Genomic DNA, 19,092 nt, shown 5'->3' with positions numbered 1-19,092 from the left:
GGATAGAGTGCTTGACGGGTACGTCCCCGACAGCACTATATCTCTTATCTATAAGAAACTGATCAACGATCGCTCTGATCTCCTTTTACAATTGCGGAATGCTTGGATCAGGGACGGGCTAGAACTGGACGATGAAGACTGGCAGGCGGCGATATCCTCCCCCAAAGAGGTTGCGATTCCGGCACGTCTTAGGCTGGTGCAACTTAAAATATTGCATCGGGTGTATGTCACGGACCCACGACTGGTACATATGGGTTTCTCTGTGAATGGGTTGTGTAGGCGTGGATGTGGTATGTTGGCTACTTTTTTGCATATCCTCTGGGAATGTCCGGAGGTGGCGACGTTTTGGCGCCGGGTGCATGCGGTTATGGGTGAGGTGACAGGTGTTGTGTTATTGCCTGAGGCCAGACGCTGTCTGTTGAATGTTTGGGAGCCGAATGACTGTACTATTGCTCAAACTCAATGGGTCACAATGGGTAATATGGTTGCTAAACGAGATATAGCCCAGTTGTGGGGTTCTCAGAGGCCGCCATCACTCCTAGCATGGAAAGAAAACATGGACTGGTCCATGTTCAGGGAAAAAACTGTATATGTCTCCCGTGGCAGACCTAAGAAATGGGGTAGGGTCTGGGGTCAATGGAATGCGTACCGTGGAGAGATTTGCACCCCCCCATTCACCGACATTCCAGATCCACTTCTTCTCCCTTGACTGTGCGTTCCCAATACTTAGCTTTTGTCGATTACATTGTATTGTTTTTGCCCCTGGTATTTCTCCTCTTTAATATTGTAGCATGTCTTTAATATTGTAGCATATTGTAGCATGTCTTCCACCCGTCTCCCACTGCCATAAGGGACAGCCAATCTATCACACAGTAATGCCTCGATCTTTTTTGTGTTTTGTTTGTTGTTTTATTTATATAAAATATAAAATGTGAAACCTTTCACTAATCCTATTTATGCCACATGCTTTTACAAGATCACGAAATATCGCTGCCGAACCCCCGGGTTGTCGGCTGAAGAGCTGTGTACTCTGATGTTGATATTGTTGTGTGCGACTGACCAGCCTCCGTGGTTGTAGGTCTGTAACTGTCTCTTTCTTTACATAATAAAGGCTTTATAAAAAAAAAAAAAAAGAAAGAGTCCAGGGTTGCTCCAACTCTCCCTCCACACTTCTCTTTAAATCCCTTTCCTTTCGACATGTTAACAAAGAGGAGACGTAAGGGAAAAACAGTACCTTGCCCAACATTCAGATGAAAGGGAATAGGCCAAGCCCAGTTTCCTCCGGGCTCCGACAGGTGTGGAAGGGCCCGTCCTTAGCCCGGGCACGGCCCGCGCATGGCCCGTGCTGTTGGAGGGTTCCGTGGTTTAAGTAGGCCCCTCCGGGCGCATGGTCATCTGCACTGATGGCAAAGGAGCCTGGGACATGTGGTCCAGTCCCGCTCCTGCGCCCAAACAAAATACCCAGCAGCAGTGCTGGGGATGTCCTCACGAGACAGCATCAAAAAGAAAAATTGCAGCAGTGAGATATAAAATAGAATAAAGAAAAGACAGCAATTCAGTTTCATGATAAAAAAGAGAAGTAAAGGAAACCTATGTAGACAGAATTTTTAACAGTGCCGAAGAGTAGTATCCATAGAGTGAGACAAAATAGTTTGTATAAGAATTTTCACTTTAAGAGGATGATCAAAACATTGTGTAGTGCCTTCATGAGTAATTTTACATAGGCACGGATGTAGAATGCCATAACAAATGTTTAATTGTCACATTTGAGGCCATAGAGCAAGAAATTCTTTCCTTCTGGCATTCGTGGCATTGGAGAGGTCTTGAGTAGGCAGTGGCAGTGTCTACAGCCACTGTGCTCGGCGCTGAGGATTTTAATTGCGTTTACTGCGCTTTTAATATTGCACCTGATATCAACTTTTAAAATTACTGGGTCAATTGCAGGCTTACCTGCTGTAGCGGACGCCGGGGCTGATCTCTTCACTCCTTCCCGCCCTGGTCCGACGCGGTGACTAGCACCGTTGCGCGGAGGGCGAGGAAGGTCGAGACTGCTACTTACGGTGAGCGGGGGAGACCGGTTAGCGGTCTAGTGCTCCTGAGGCACTCGCTCTGGGGCATATAAGGCGGATGTATACTCGGCAGCGCAGCGGACGAGCGCAGCGGGCGCGACGAAGGCGCGCCGAAGTGTCGCCAAAGTCGAGCCCGTCTGCGCCCGTCCGCGGCCGACTGCGGGCTAGGGCGAGAACCCCTGCTGGTAAGATCTACTGGGACAGGGAACAGCACCTCAGTTTACGGCCAGACACCTCACTATCATGTAGGCATGGCATGTCAAGTAAGGAGGTGGAATGTGCTCACTGTGGTTTCCGTTTTACCACCTCGCTGCAAGTTGCTACGGAGCAAGTACTCACCTGTGGTCTCCTTAATGTGAGGTCACTGCGTAAGCACAGACTCGACATTTTTGAGCTGCTTATGGAGAGAAAGTTCGATCTATTGTTCCTCACGGAAACATGGTTAGACCAGTTCTCCGACTCGGATATCATCGAGGCCATGCCGGAGAGTTACTCCATGGTTAGGCAGGATAGGCCAGTGGGGGTGGGAGGGGGGATTGCTATTATTTTTAGGAAAACTCTGGGATGTTGTTTGGAGTTCACGTTGGTCGCTGAGAGTGAGGCGGGAGCATTCACTATACAAATTAACGGGGGTATGACAATCAAAGGATTTCTTGTATATAGACCCCCAGGGCCTTGTACCAAGTTCAGGGAGAGTCTGTTAGAAAGCTTAACAGAGGCAACACTGCGTAGGGACAAATTCCTCCTACTGGGTGATTTGAACCTGCACTTAAACTGCCCAGAGGATACAGGAGTAAAGGAATTTTGCCGGGATATTCAAGCCCTTCAACTGGAACTGAAGCTCTCAAGCCCCACGCACCGGCAGGGGCATCTTTTGGACCCGGTTTATACTAACTGGGGAGGGGTTGAGGTGTCTGCAACTGAACCGATCCCCTGGACAGACCACTTTTTGGTGGCTTTTTCTATTCACAGCCCCAAAACCACTAACTCTAGTCAGGCACCCCTGAACTATTTAAGGAGGAAGTGGGCTAAATTCTCCTTGGAGAATTTTAATCAAGCTTTAATCAAGGACGGCCAGCCTGGAGGTGAGGACATAGAAACGGCGGTTTCTAACCTGAATAAGCGCATCACAGAAGCGCTTGACCAGACCGCTCCACTCTGCCGCACATCCGCATGTGCCCGCAAGGAAAGATCAGCCCCATGGTTCAGTGGAGAGCTGAGGCAAACAAAGGCGGAATGTAAGCGAGCCGAAAGAGTTTGGAGGGTGTCCTATGACTGTCAGGCCAGGGAACTGTTTTTAGAAAAAAGGCGCCTACATCACAGGCTGAATAAAAAGTCTAAGGCAGCCTATTATGCAGGACAAATTTTAGGGGCGAAAAACTCGGCCAAAGAACTCTTCGGTATCTATAAGTCTTTGACCACTGTAGACTCATCTGCAGATCCGGAGAGTTGCTCGACGGAATCATGTGACCGTATCGCTGAATACTTCTCCACCAAAGTCGAAAATTTACTCGACTTTTCCTAACCCCCCTACAGGGGCTGAATTTGAGGTAGCTTCAGAGGGCACAGAGACTGCGGGGCTTCTTACAAACTTTAGTACCCCCCCTCCTGAGGACCTAGTCAGGGTATGCCTCTCTGTTAAATCGGGCTCCCCTTTGGACCCGGTGTCCCCTAAACGTTTGGGGGACAGCCTGGAAGTACTGGAGCCCTATATAAGGCACGTCCTGGACACCTCCTTCAGATCGGGAATGTTGCCTGAGGGGTGGAAACAGGCAGTGGTGCTCCCGCTCCGGAAGAAACCCCACATTGGTTTTGAAGTATTAGAAAATCTGAGGCCCATCTCACTCCTGCCTTTTCTGTCCAAAGTGGCAGAGAAGGTGGTAAATACCCAAATCATGAAGCATGTGGAGGAGACGGGATTGCTCCACGCCACGCAGTTTGGCTTTAGACCACGCCACTCTACTGAGTCCGCCCTTCTTATGGCAACAGAACATCTGAGACAGGGCGTAGATGAAGGCCAAACTATGGCCCTGATCTTGCTTGACCTCAGCGCGGCGTTCGACACTGTAGCACATACCATCTTGCTACAGTGTCTGAACAGAGGTGGCATTGCTAACACCGCGCTGAGATGGATCCAGGCCTTCCTTACGGGGAGAAGTTTCCGAGTGAGGCAAGGCGACTGCTATTCCAAAGGGGTTCATCTGGGCCAAGGCGTGCCTCAGGGCTCGTCCTTGAGCCCGACCCTTTCTAATGTGTATGTCGCGCCTGTAGCCTCCATTGTGGAGAACCATGGACTCCAACTGGTTTTGTATGCCGATGATATGCAGCTGGTTATATCCCTATCACACGCGCCCTGTCTTGCTGCAGATGGCTTCCGGTCGTGCATGAAAGAACTTGCCGAGTGGATGGCCATCAATTGTTTGAAACTTAATGGCAGCAAGACAGAGGTGTTGGTGGTAGGGAGAGCCCAGTCTGCCTGGTCGTCGGCATGGTGGCCACCCTGTTTAGGACCAACTCCCACCCCCTGCCAGGAGGCAAGAAACCTGGGGGTATGGTTTGATGCGGGTCTTACTTTCGGGCCCCAGATCAACCGGGTGGTCGGAGTGTGCTTTGGGGTACTGAAGAGATTGAGAAAAGTCCTGGACTTACTCCCGATTGAAGCCCGTCAAACCCTGGTACATGCTCTGGTGACAGCCAGGTTGGATTACGGGAACCTGCTGTACCTGGGGGCACCAGAGAAACGCATGGCACGCCTTCAAGTGCTGCAAAATGCGGCAGCACGCTCGATCCTCAGGCTGCCCAAAAGGGCACCTTCGAAGGTGGCCCTGCAGAAGTTACGCTGGCTTCCTGTGAGGAGCAGAGTGGAATATAAAGCCCTCTGCAACTGTCACCGGATCTTGAATGGCAGGGCACCTCGTCCATTGAAGAAACTGATTGAAATTTACGAACCTGCTCGAGCGCTCAGATCCGCGGGTGAGGGTCTACTGAGGATCCCCAGGGTTAGGAAAGCTCGCATGGGAGGCAGGTCTTTTAGGTGCCTAGCGGCTAACTACTGGAATAAACTCCCAGTGGACTTGCGCCTGGAACCTGAGGAAGCGAGGTTCCGAGCGAAATTAAAAACCTACCTCTACGCTAAATAACTGGCTGCTCGGCAGCTGTGTTCCCTGCTTGCCGTCTCTCCCACTTTTCAGCGCGTGGACACGCCGGTGCGCGTAACTCAGCGCTTTATAAATGTCCCTATTATTATTATTATTATTATTATTATAGATACGTAGATATTATGGCCAGACCAGATAAGGCAACATTTTTCCTTTACTTACGGCAAAACACGCATTAGGTCTGTGAATTCTAAAAATAACATTATAATACTTCTAGGTCATGTAGAGTGAGGTTGAAGTCGTCCAAGGCGATGCAACCATTGAAGATTCAAAGGCAGAGCATGTGGAAAGTCTAAGAGTTCAGGCAGGAATTTCTTCAAGAAGGCAGGTAGGTCAGGACCTTCCAAATTCTATGGTTAGGCCATATAAACAAAGATTATTGCATCTGTTTCTGTTTTCAAGGTCCTTGGTATGCAAAGTGAGTTTGTGGATATCTTGCTCCAACAGAGGAATCTTTGTAGCACCATCTTGGAGATCACTTATGCATTGATCCATATGAACGAGCTTAGCTTCCATACTGATCCATCAGTCTTCAATTTCTTTAAGTTTTTCTTTTATGGTACCCATAAAAGGTTTTAGACCCCTCTCCTCATCAAGTATAGTGTCCAAAACAGGGTTATGAGATGAAATAATGGGTGATGGAAGATAATTTTTCACCAGTTTTGATTTTGTGCCAGTAGAAGTAGGTTTAGAGGTTGCAAGGAGAACACTTGTCATGTTAGCGTGACATAGAGGATAATGTGTGAATTTTTTGGAGTGTATAAAGCTTGCCCATACACTATGCAGATGGAATGCAAGCGTTTATAGGTGAATAGAATAAAAAGCAGTAGTCCATAAAGTGTAGGCAAATAATGAAGGTATCAGGTTCAGTACATAAGTTGAATACCATGATCCAAAATGTCACTTGACAATTTAATTCAGCATATAGAAGTAATTGGAGTGCAAGAAAAAAGAACAAATTTGAGGAAATTGTCGGAGGAGGTAAAGTTGTGTGGGCAGTATAGCACAGTTACAGAAGATGCAGAAGGTAAAAATATAGACAAAAAACAGCCCACATAACTTTTGATACATAAGGGCAGCTGCAGCGTTAGTTCATGGCTTTAAAACGTCAGAGGAAGATATATTTATAAGGAATACATCAGTACGCACCAGCAGCGAGCCGAATAACGCAAGCGGGGCAGTAGCAAAATGACTGCTTCTTGGGTCTTGGGTGACGAAACACTCCAACACAGCCATAAACACAGCTCAACATGGCCCAGGGATGTTACAAGGAATTCCGGAAAGCCTTGGTGAGGCAAGGCACATAAAGAATGGCTGCAAAAATAATAAAGAGCTCTGTGACAAAGCGGACTGAACAGGTTGCCGCCATCTTGATTGGTGCGCAAACCACGGCCCCCATCAGTCATATGTCAATACTGCTACTGTGAACATGGGTCTTTGATTTTTGCCAATGATTGTTAAAAAGATCCAAATGCCTTTCGGGAGTGCAAGTCCCTTCTTCATGGGAGCTTGTATTCATAGACCATTCTGATTTGTCATTAATGAGTCCTGGCGTATCTTTTGGTGTTGCGCACAGTTTTGACGTCATCTGCAATTTAGTCTTCTCTAGTCGGAGGGACAATCAGAAATGAAAACAACTGCTGATGCCAGCAAACAAAGTGGACTGCATACAGAAATAGCTACATTTATTTTGTGAAGATAAATACATTTATAAGCTCATTTTCACTAAATTATACAAATTCTATATTTTGCTCATCCTCTAGACCCCCTGGAAACCAAGTTCCAGGTAATCAGATAATAGGGAGAAAAATGTGAACATTTAAGACATTATTATATCCACACAGAGGATCTAGCAGGAGGGGCCTGACCAATGACATACTAATACTGAACTTTCAAGCAACTCACACAACATACATATGGTCATAAAATAGAAAACAAAAACCACAGTTCATTTATATAGTGCCCTATATATGATTGTATGTGTGTTTGAGAGAGAGCTGTCAGCAGAGAATTCCTTCAGGACAAGAACCCTCACTCACCCGAAGGTGTCACGCTTCATCATTGGGTTCCTTCCACACACCTTGACTGCAAAGTCCTAGATGTGGGCTACAAATCCCTTGTGGGGAGGAGCTCAGGTGTTTTAAAGATGAGTGATGTTATAGGGTGTGTGAGGGGCAGAATGCAAAAGAAGATAGGGATAAAACTATCTCCAGAGGGCAGACTCAATTTTATTCAGTGGTCCCCTGTGATAGGAGCTGGATATGGTCAACATGTTTCTACCCATGATTGATACCCAACTGGGTTTAGGGACATTCGTCGGGACCTGCCAAATTGGTCACTCTGATTGAAGTTGTGATAATAAATGAAAAGTATACTTGCCACCAACATACGAAACCGGCCCGACTGGCGATGGGCCATGTATTTTCAGGGTCCACCGTCTTTCTAATTTCGGGGGTTATAGTGTCCACTCTCAAACCACAGGTTACGTCTTTACTGCCAAACTCTTTCATTTGTGCAGTGAGTAAAGGACGTCCCGGCGAGCTGCATGAACATTTAAGGCATATGATGTTGCCTTGCTCTGTAAATTAGGGAAAGCGAAAGAACTACAAATAAAAAATCCTTGCTTAATTCTGAACATCTGCTTTCTAAAGAACTTTTTTTACTATGGAGTAGTGTTCTTAGTCATAAACCCTTACGGACTGGATTCCTGTCTTCCTAAACTACTAAATTAATTAACTGGGTTACTTCCCCTGAACTTGAATATTTGTGTGACCTGCATAGCACAAGTTCATTCTGAAATGGTTTGCACCAAGCTGGAGACTAATTCTATCTGTGATATCCTGTTCCATGATTTCTAAATCAATGTGGCAAGAGGCACTGCAAACAAAACATATTTTGCATTCAAAAACAGTTGCTGTGACATTTCCTATGGTGCTAGACGCAAATTCTCAGCTTACTTGATTCTGTGGGCCCTTTGCATCCCAGTTTCAGCGTCGTGGTCTAACGCTCTTGGGAGTAAAGTAAATGCTTACAAAGTATATATAACCAGCGAGTTCGGGTGTCGGGGAGAACGATCAAGATTGATTAGAGTTCTTTTGCCAAAGGTAATATAGATGCATGCAAATGTACATTAAATTAGACGAATCTTAATGTGTTGCTATATAACATTTTAAAACGTCATTCCAATATGTTATAGTACACACTAAAGGATACAACCAAAAAACAACATAATAGCATCTAACACGGAAGAAACAAACAAGATGGTCCTCCCCATCTGTACTTGTCTGTCTGCTGCACCAATAATATTGCCATATGCCTCAGGGAAAGGTCAACACTCTGTATCATGAATGGCCTATATAGTTAGCCAATGACAGAGGGTTTTGATGAATTATACAACAACCAATGGCACAGTTAATATTTAACTAAAAAGGATAGGGTGTCTTTTAATATCATTCTTAGATGGCATTTCCATGTGATTTACATAACACAGATCTAAGAACATAGTCCCAAAAATAAAAGACAAAAAGAAACAGCTTCTAATGATTTCTGCGTAAACTCGCCGTTTTCAGATAATCACAGGGAACTAACACATTTGTTTAACTTGTTACTAGTCCTAAGTCATTCTGAGTGGAAGAGCATTTGCTCGGTACCAAACTCTGTTTTAAATATATATATTTTACTTTTTTTTTAATTTCCATGAATTATAACTATGGTATAATTATAGCTATAGTGTAATTAAAGTTAGCACACCCTGTAAACCTTCTAGCTGCTTTACTGTTTGTAATGTTTTTTCTCTCCACACAGGACATGCTCCAGTCACTGGGTTTGCAGCATATGGTGCTTCAAAGGCAGCTCTATCAATGTTTTCTGCAGTAATGAGACAGGAACTTTCTAAATGGGGAGTTCAAGTATCTGCATTGTATCCAGGTGGCTTCAAGACAAGTAGGTATTAAATTATGTGATGATTTCATCTTGGGCTCTTGTATCTTGGCAGAGGATTGGTTAATGCTGTTCTATAACTGCTTTGTACGGGAAACATCCTTTACAACGCAACTTTTACCACACAGTGCTTTTACATCGCAACTTTTACAACGCAAACCATTACAAAGCATTGCACTGGGGGGCGCTCTAGAATGGGGAATAGATTTAATTTACTATCCAACACCTTCCCTACTATCCACGGGGACTGGAGTTGGAATAGTAAATTAAACTATTCACTATCCCGCACCCTTCAACATTATGCGTTGTAAAGGCATGCGTTGTAAAACTTGCGATGTAAAAGCATGCGATGTAAAAGCATGCGTTGTGATGTCATACATCCGCTCTGTACAGCAAGAATAATTTATTAACATTAACTTTTGTAGAAATGATGCATTACCTTTTCATTGATTACCCCTATAACAATCAATGTTGTTTAATTCCTAACATACTATGGCTCTTGTTACGAGAGGCCCATTATAATCCTCAGGAATTTAACTGCTTTGGAATTACCATTTTCAGGTGTCAGTCAGTTTGGGGTGGGATGAAAAACTGGTTTGTACATTTCTGAGGAAAAATGTGGAAATCGGATCCAGGGCTACGGGTAATTAAAAAACCTAGTTTTGCCACCGTCTGTGTTTTTTTAGTTGATTTGCAATCACACTACTCCTGCTGTAAAGAGGTTCAATGTACCCCTTCAAAATGATTCAACTTCAACTAACCATCCTGCAGCAGCTGTGACCCTTGGGATGCGCCTTGTGACCCCTAGCAATGCCTTTGTGACCCCTAGCGTCAGATGTGGCAAAATCAGTGGCAGGAACACAGTGGCACCTTTTCCAAATGAATGCTGGTTGGGGTTTCTGTTTTGTGTAAAAATTTTATTATACTAATAGTGACTACATTTATATTATTTACTATTAGTGTAATAATAGAGTACCCTCCCTGGCGGCTGAAGTGTTAGAAATTTGGTTGGTCGTTGACTGGGGTATGAATCCTAGGCAAACAACAATCATAATCCTAGCCAGGGCAAGAGGCAGGCAATCCCTAAATTAACCTGTGCTCACCCTCTGGTAGTTGGCACACAGCAGTCAGGCTTAACTTTAGAAGCAATGTGTAATGTATTTGTGCAACACTTCAAACAGTAAATCAGTGAAAACACCACACAAAAAGATACCACACCAGGTGGAGAAATAGTACGTAATTTAATAAATAAAACAACACCAAAATGATGACAATTCAATAAGCAGAACTTGAGATGTTGAATTTTAAAGTTTATAGGGAAAAATAGCAGCCAGATTGGGATAGCTGGCTGCGCTGAGCCGGGTCAAAGTCCAAAGTTCAAGCTCATTGCGATGGAGCGTGGACCAGCTAGAAGGACCCAGTTAGGCCCGCTGAACCAAAGTACCTTAATTCTGGATGTGGAACACAGCATCAACTTCAACAATCCTGTCGAAGGGGCTTGTGATGTGAAGGCCAGTGTTGAGGATGCAAGGGGCAGTGGAGATAATGCATGAGTTCCAATGAGCGGTGAAGCTGAGATGCAAAGGTTCCTCGTCATTGAGGCTGATGAGGAATGTGAGTTGGTTGTGCCAGGAAAAAGTGTTGCATCGTAGCAGTTCCATAGGCAATGCTTTGGACCCAAGATTCAAATGCAACAGTGATGTGAGTCTTTTGCGATGGTTCCAATTCACACAACAATGCTGGTTCTGCTTAAAGATGCACTGCTCACCCGAAGAGATGCATTGGATCTGTATGTATGTATGTATGTATACTTGTAAAGTGCACTATCACCTGACAGGCATCTTGGCGCTGTATACCTCTGTGGAGCCCGTCCTGGCTTTCCCTGCAAGATGCTCCCTACTGGGCACCCCCAAGGTGAACCCAGGCATCCCAGCGCTTTTAGGGCTGTTGTGGAGATTAAGCAAGCTATTGCCCAGAGTTGCAGAGTGGGGACCCATGATTAGAGTAGGCACCGAGGCGAGAATTATCGAGTCCGTGGACATTGAGCCCAAGACCCTGCCGTGTCTGGAATTGAACCCTGGTCTTGGCCAGACCTCTGCATCAGGGTCTGCCGCTCTAACCATTGAGCCACACTTCTCCACCTGATTGGGGATGCATCCCTCAGCAGAGAATGCATTGGTTCTGCGGGAGAAGCAACTAAGGCCCACTTTCAAGGGTCCGGGGCTTTGGTGGCACCACTTAGCAGGCTAGAACCATGATTGACAGAGTCCTAGGTGCAGAAGCAGGGAAGTTCACAGTATTTTATGTTATATTTATTTCAGAAGTGCATGTATACCCAAAGGTGTCTTGCCACTAGCTCAACTGAAGCCTGAAATGACTTGCCCAGTAGGACCTGAAAAGGAAGGTTTTTAGAGGTTCTCTGAAAGGGAGCAAAGTATCAATTGATTTGATCCGAATGGGTAAAGTGTTCCATTTTTTGGAAGCTGATATCACAAAGCTTCTTCCTTCTCAAGAGGAGAGTCTGAATCTTGAAACAGACATTTCTGGATGTGGAGGAACATAAAGTCCTAGGAGGTGTATACCACTCCAATTTAGTTTTCGGGTATTCTGACCAAATTCCATGAAGCGCCTTGAAACTGATACAGAATGCCTTGAAAATGATTATTTGTATGACTGGCAGCCAGTGCAATTTTTTAGTGCATTAGAAGCTGACTGGAATTCTTGTATACTAAGCATTAGACGTGCTGCTGCATTTTGCACGGTTCGCAGTTTGTTTATATGTTGCTATTGCACATTTGTATAAAGGCAGTTACAATGGTCAAATCCTGACAGGACCAAAGAAGTGACTTCTGTCTTCTGTAGATCAGGCAGGGATGTATGGAAGAATTTTCTTCAAGATCTTAAAGGTATAGAAAGAAGCAGATGTCACAGCATTTGCTGGGGCCCCAAAGGACAATTTATAATCGACCAGTACTCCCAGTTTACAAACTTTCTTGACTGGGCATGGAAGGGCACCCAGTGCCTGCGGCCAGCATTAAGGGGACAAAAGGCATTATGGTTACCAAACAGGATAACCTCCGTTTTACCAGAGTTAGGTTTCAAGCAGTTCTGGGCCATCCAGCCACTAACTGCCTGCATACATTTGTTTAGTTGATAGCTAAGACTTTGTTCATTTTTAGCAAGGGATACCACAATTTAGGTATTGTCTGCGAAGGATGCAATCGAAAACCCAAAAGATCTGATGAGATTGGCTAAGCTAGGAAAATAGATGTAAAACAATGTTGGGCTTAGCAAGGAGCCTTGAGGCACCCTACAGGGAAGACAGAATGGCTCAGAGTTGAATTCATTGAGGACCACTGAATGTTGTCGGCCCGAGAGAAAAGATCTAAGGAGGGCTAGGGCCACTGTACCAATATAAATGGATTGGAGGTAGTTGATCAACAACTTATGAGTAATAGTATAAAAAGCTGATGAGAGGTCTAAAAGAATAAGCGCAGAACTCCTTCCCGATGGAGAATTTCTCTGATTTCTTCTGTGGCCATAATCAAGGCTGTCTCAGTGCTATGGCGACTCCCAACACCATACTGGACAGGGACTTGCCGGTTGTTCTCCAGAATGTAATCTGCCGGTTGAGGGTTCATAATCTTTTCTACCACTTTAACTGGAAGTGGCAGATGAGAGATAGCGCGATAGTCATTTGAGTATATAGGGTTATGGGTGGGCTTCTTTATGAGAGTAATTATTGATACGATCTTCTAAGGCATTGGGAGGTATCCAGTCTCAAACATGATATTGAAAATAGTTGTTAAATTGACAGGGATAGAATCAGGATCTACTTTAGCCACAGATGGAGGACACAGGTCAAATGCGCACTCAGACTTTGTGGATATTATGTTCCTGAGACTCAGATCAGACAGCCAGCCAGCTAGCCCTTGAAGTCTCTCTGTGTTCAAGTGATGCAAATCCAGTCCCTTCACGCAAGCAAGAGGGTAGGAGGTCAGCACAGCAAGTTAGGAGTTCAGCAAAACAGCAGTCCAGCAGACTTGCAGTCCTTCAGCAGCAGAGCAGTACTTTTTCCTTGCAGAGTCTTCACAGATGCGGACGTGTACTGAAGTGGTGGTGTCTGAGGTCCAGTACTTCTATCCAGTGGTGCCTTTGAAGTAAGTGAGCCTTTAAAGATGGGCCTTTACAGTGCACAGATGCCGTGCCCTTCCTGCCCTGGCTCCAGACTCTCTACAGGGGGGAGGTATGGAGCCTTTTGTGTGGAGACAAGACACATCCTGTTTAGGTGTAAGTGAGGCTGGGTCCAGCTCTGCCCTCTCCGATCCTGCCAGGATGGCCTATCAAGCCACACCTAAGCTCTCATTATGTGTGGCTGGCTAGGGGTAATAAACAAAGTCCAGCTCGCACCTACCCCAGACTTGTGATCAGAGACAGGCAGCAAGCACCAAATGCCTAAAGGAAGAAAATGGCAACTTTCTAAAAGTGGCATTTTCAGAATTGCTATTTAAAATCTGAATTCACCATAAGTTTGCGTTTTAAATTAGGATTCCAGATACACTAAACCTGAATCTGTTATATCTTCCCATTTGGAAATCACGATTATAAAATATAATAAGGTAATCCCAATCTTATCCTATGTGAGACATAGGCCTTTCAGTAGTGAAAAATGAGTTTAAGACTTTTGTCAAACTTAAAGTACATGTCCAGCTTTTTTATATATACTGCTCTCTGCCCTTGGGCTGTCCAGGGCCTACCCTAGGGGTGACTTATATGTATTAAAAAGGAAGGTTTGGGCCTGCCAAGATGTTTATCTTGCCAGGTCAAGATGGCAGTTTAAACTGCACATACAGGCTCTGCAATGGCAGCCCTAAGGCATGGCCAAAGAGCTATTTAAATGGGTGGCACAAGGAGTCCTGCAGGCCCATAAGTAGCAATTTACAGGCCCAGGCACATCTAGTGCACTTTACAAGGGACTTATAAGTAAATTAAAATGCCAATGCTACCATGTTTAGAAGAGAGGCACTTGCTCTTTAGCACTGGTTAGCAGTGGTAAAGTGGTAAGAGTCCTAAGACCAACAAAAACGAGGTCAGACAAAGTGGAGGAGGAAGACAATGTTTGGGAATGACCATGCAGAGAGGGCCATTTTCCAACATGAGGTAAGTAACAAAATGCTTTTAAATGTATGTTGTGCACGTGCTTGCGGATGAGAGTGTTTTTATGTGACACAGTGTATGTTTAAAAGTGGCAATGTGTAAGTGTGTGAGTGAAAGTATAGGTTAAATGGCACCTAAAGCCACTTCTGTTATTCCTTTTATTTTGGTGAATTGACGTCCATGAGACCCACTATCTACTGTATAAAGTCATTATTGCCTTCAACACTCCTCTGTAAAGCCCTTAGAATTTTACTTCACAAGTGAATGACTTTCAGTTGCCTGCTTTCAATCATAGTTTCTGGCTCTTTGTCCACAACCTGCGTATTTGTAGACATTTCCTTCTCAGCCTACTTTGTCTCCCCTAAGCATTACAAGACATTCTGAGTCAGTGAATTCTATAAGCTAAGTAATTCCAATTGCATAAGAAAACACTTTACATTTCCTTTAAAAATAATGAACTTGTATTTAATTTACAGTATCATTAGATGTTAGTCCAGAAGTACTTAGAGACTTCTGCTTCGTAAATTTTATGTCAGATATCAAAGTTTTTAGAATATAAAAAGTATAAAACTACGTTTTTTTCCGTCTGTACAATGTAAGGAATCTTCTGTTGCACACCAGACATCTCTTACCCTGATTGGCTGACCAGGAAGTTGCTCTGAACAGGTTTGTCAGATTTTTGCATTTTTTCCAAAACATGGTAATTCACTCTTACTTCCCTCATGTAGGTACATATTCCTGCCAAGGCTTGACCCCCAGATTTGTTCTTCTGGGTCTCCTGAGCATCGAGGTACCAGACATGTATGGGTTTTCTATGCGATCAAGATGCCCATAGGCTATTAACAGAGTGCAGTGTATTTTAGAAATTGTACTTTGTGTTCTGCACCAGGAAGGATGCAGGCTCTGGATTTTTCTTATGCTAGAAAACATCAAGCCAAACAACATCAGACTCTTCACTGGAACACAGCTGTGTGTTTGCTCCTCAGCATGAAGCTAGACTATCTTTGTAGTTTTAATCAGGCCCTCCAGGCCACAGGCATTCCTCCCCCACGGCAGCCATCTTCCTTCTTCCTTCTATCCTTCAAACATTCCCAAAACCAATAAGCATTGGCATAGCCAATAGGTCTCGCCTTTGGGACCTTATACCGTATTTTCCGGCGTATAAGACGACCCGGCGTATAAGACGACCCCCTACTTTTCTTGAAAAAATTTAGGTTTCGTGCTATATTCGCCGTATAAGACTACCCGCGATTCTAGCCCTCCTCCGTGACATGAAGTGTAAAGAACTGTTCATCCGATCTTAAAAAGAATGCAGTGTCTTGGTGATTCAACAGGAATGCACTGTAATCACCCTTCTGAAATACCGTACGGTAACAGCAGCAAAACATTATGTTGCTGTATTGCCGGCGGGAAAATATTACAGTCCCCTTTCTATGGCCATTAACTGACGCTCCTCTCCTTCCGATGACCGCGAGATTTCTGGCCACATCGGAAGGAGAGAGACGCCAGATCAGGACATGCTGCTGCATCCCCCCACCCTCCCACGAGCAGTGGCAGATAACAGGGCGCCCGAATTCCTCCCCACTGGAGATGCTGCGCTGCCATCACTGACTGCACCGACGCGGAGGCATATCTTTTGGCCCAGCTGAGTGGCATCAGTACCTGGGTCGTGAAAGCGGAGCGGCACGACTACCATAGGGACAACAGCAGGCAGGCATAGGCAAGGTTGGTGGAGCGGTAAAATTTGGTTACCGGCGTATAAGACGACCCCCGACTTTCGAGCACATTTTAAAGGGTTAAAAAGTCGTCTTATACGCCGGAAAATACGGTAAGTGTTTAGCCATGCAACAGTAATGTTGTTGCAAAAAGGATATTGTGCTGCATAACTAAATACTTATAAGGTCCCGAAGCGAGAACTATTGGCTATGTCAATACTTGTTCATATGATGTCACTCTGAATTCTGTTGATTTGTATCTTTCAATTAAGTCTTGTTTAGTTTGAAATGTATATATTCGGTTTCCTTTTATTTTTGCATTTCACAAGCCTACTGCACCCCTTTACATTTGTGGTAAGGTAGCACCTTTACAACTTTCATGAACAAATCATAAATAACCCATATTTTCCAATGTGTTATGTAGGAAAGTCACCATTTTACTAAAGAAATGGAGGTGAGTTTTATGCGCGATCAAGCTTTATGAAACTTCAAAGTTAAAACCTTGGCACAACTCTGCCAGTAGAAAGAAAGCACGCCCAGCCCTAATTTCTCTGTATTTCCAAAATGCCTGAATTAGATGCCATATTTTGAGACCCCTGCCTGCCTGGCATGGAATGTATTGGCTGCATTTCATGGGGGGTGCTGCGGGTGTAAAGTAAGTAAGGCAAAGCAGCATGCCAAGCACATGCCATGTAGTGTATTTTGTAAAGCGCACAGCTGCCCCAACGGGGCGTCCCGGCGCTGTATAACGCTGTGGAACCCTTCCTGTGAGATGCCCCTCCTGGGCACCCCCAAGGTGAAGCCAGGCATCCCAGTGTTGTAGGGGCCGTTGTGGAGATTAATCGAGCTATTGCCCTGAGTTGCAGCCTGGGACCCATGATTAGAGTAGGCGCAAGGCGAGAATTATCGAGTCCGCGGACATTAAGCCCAAGACCCTGCCGCGTCGGGACTTGAACCCTGGTCCCCGGCCTGATCTCTGCTTCAGAGTCTGCTGTTCTAACCAGTGAGCCACACTTCTCCACTTACCATGCTTGTTAGGTTTCGCTCAGAGTAAATACCCTTTAGTTTTACTTAAACTTGAAAAGCAGAGATAGTTTAAGTAAAACAAACACAGACTGGCCCGAGGTGCAGGGAGATTTCTCCGTATGCATGGGTCCTGCTTTGAATTCTTTACCAGGCGGTACTTGGCCACCCCACCCCAGGCACAGGAATGCAAGGAGCTTTACACCACGATAAACAGGAAGTGACGTAGGCCGCTGTCACCCTGCCTAATGGATCAAGGCCTTCTGACGTCGGAGGCAGCTGAGCTGGGGCTCTACCCATGGAAAGTCGGCATCGCTGGCAGTAAGACCAGGAAACTTGTTGTTACAGTGCTTGGAGACATCAAAACTGCAGTACAAAGCGCTGTTATTATTACCAAAACGACTGAGAACATTTTGAAAATAAAAACAGGTCCATAATAAACATGGGTGCTAATGACCCCAAGGCCTAGTATGAGGACGGGGGGCGGATCCTGAACAACAGGGGCTGTGGAAAGAGCCCCAGTGTAATAGAGGGAGCGGGGTCCCCTTTGAGATGACGTCACACCACCAAAGAGTTGAACTCTGAGGCCCTGATAACTGGTGGCTTGGGGTGTGGTGGATTAATTACTGCACCCCATAAAATATGAAATACACGGGTGCCCTAATTTATTGCAAGTTTGACACCAGGGTGGGGAATAACTTCGGGATTACAGTGTTTATCGCACCACAATCCGCATGTCACGGTTTTTATCGGCATTTACTAGCAGGTTTGAGACTCGCTGCTGTATACTGAGGTTGCGATTATGGCGAGGGATAAACAACATCACAACATTTATAAATGCGATCCCTGTGCAAATGCAGATTCCCGGGCCACTCGTAACGAGTGCCTAGATGTCACCCTAAATAATGGGAGCGCTGCCCTCTCAGAGCGCGTAGACTGGAGCGCGCGCACAATGCACGCAGCTCGTGTTAACAAAGGATGCTCTGTGCACTTTAAGTGCTTTAGAAACTCTAAGTAAACATTTTGTCAACCCGCTGTTCACTTTGACTGCAGGCTGAAAACGGAGGCGATACTACAAGTGCACGCTAAAGCTGACGAGGAGGGAGTGGGAGGGGGGAGTGGGGGCGGGCACAGTGGTGCGGCCGCACTTGTAGAAAGCCAGATTGCAGGGCAGCTGTGCACGCACTGAAGCTGACGAGGAGGGAGTGGGAGGGAGGAGTGGGGGTGGGCACAGAAGCCTTTTGCCGTCCATGCTAGGCATATAACAAATCAAAATCGTGCTGACAGAGTAACACTACAAATTACTCAGGGACAGCAAATGTTGAGTGAGCGAGGCCATCGCTGTTCACTTCGACTGCAGGCTGAAAAGAAAACTGAGGCGATACTACAACAAACGCGCGCTAAAGCAGGCGAGGAGGGAGTGGGAGGTGGTAGTGGGGGCGGGCACAGTGATGCGGCCGCACTTGTAGAAAGCCAGATGGCAGGGCAGCTGTGCGTGCTCTGAAGCTGACAAAGAGGGGGGAGTGGGGGCGGGCACAGAGGTGTGGCCACAGTTGTGGAAATCCAGATGGCAGGGCAGTTGTGCACGTGCTGAAGCTGACGAGGAGGGAGTGGGAGGGGGAGTGGGGGAGGGCACAGTGGTGCGACGATAGTTGTAGAAAGCCAGATGGCAGGGCAGCTGTGCAGGTTGCGCGCGCTTGTGTGCGTAACAGCAAGCTGGTGGCCGGCAAAGGTAGCACTTTCAAAAAGTCCCTTACGAAAAGTCGAGCCAAAAGCAGCGCATACACTGCTCTAGGCTCGACCTAAAAAGGACTATGGCCCCAGACCAGCCCAGATCTCTGACTCAGAGCAAATAAACGAGGACTATCCCTTTCTCCACTGCCCTGGAGCTCCACCGAGTGGCTAAATTATGAATGACAACCTACATTACTAACATCCTTGAGAACACTAATTACACTAATTACAAATTTCCAATTTCTTCCTCAGATGTCTAGCCCCTCCCATCCATGCTCATAACAGGACATCCCTAGC

The 19,092-nt window shown here is 45.6% G+C and overlaps 1 protein-coding gene across 1 annotated transcript in view; it reads left to right on the top strand.

Moving 5' to 3' along the window:
• HSD17B2 (hydroxysteroid 17-beta dehydrogenase 2) overlaps positions 1–19,092 on the top strand; it is a 342,319-nt gene that overhangs the window by 272,516 nt on the left and 50,711 nt on the right. The window contains exon 4 of the mRNA XM_086945886.1: positions 9,032–9,169. Within this exon, the coding sequence (XP_086802012.1) occupies positions 9,032–9,169 (138 nt within the window). The remainder of the gene's footprint in view (positions 1–9,031; positions 9,170–19,092) is intronic.

This window comes from Lissotriton vulgaris, chromosome 12 (genome assembly GCF_964263255.1).
Source record: "Lissotriton vulgaris chromosome 12, aLisVul1.2, whole genome shotgun sequence".
In the NCBI taxonomy this organism is placed as follows: domain Eukaryota; kingdom Metazoa; phylum Chordata; class Amphibia; order Caudata; family Salamandridae; genus Lissotriton; species Lissotriton vulgaris.
The sequence above is the reverse complement of the archived record's forward strand: the minus strand, read 5'-3'. Positions and strand labels throughout refer to the sequence as shown.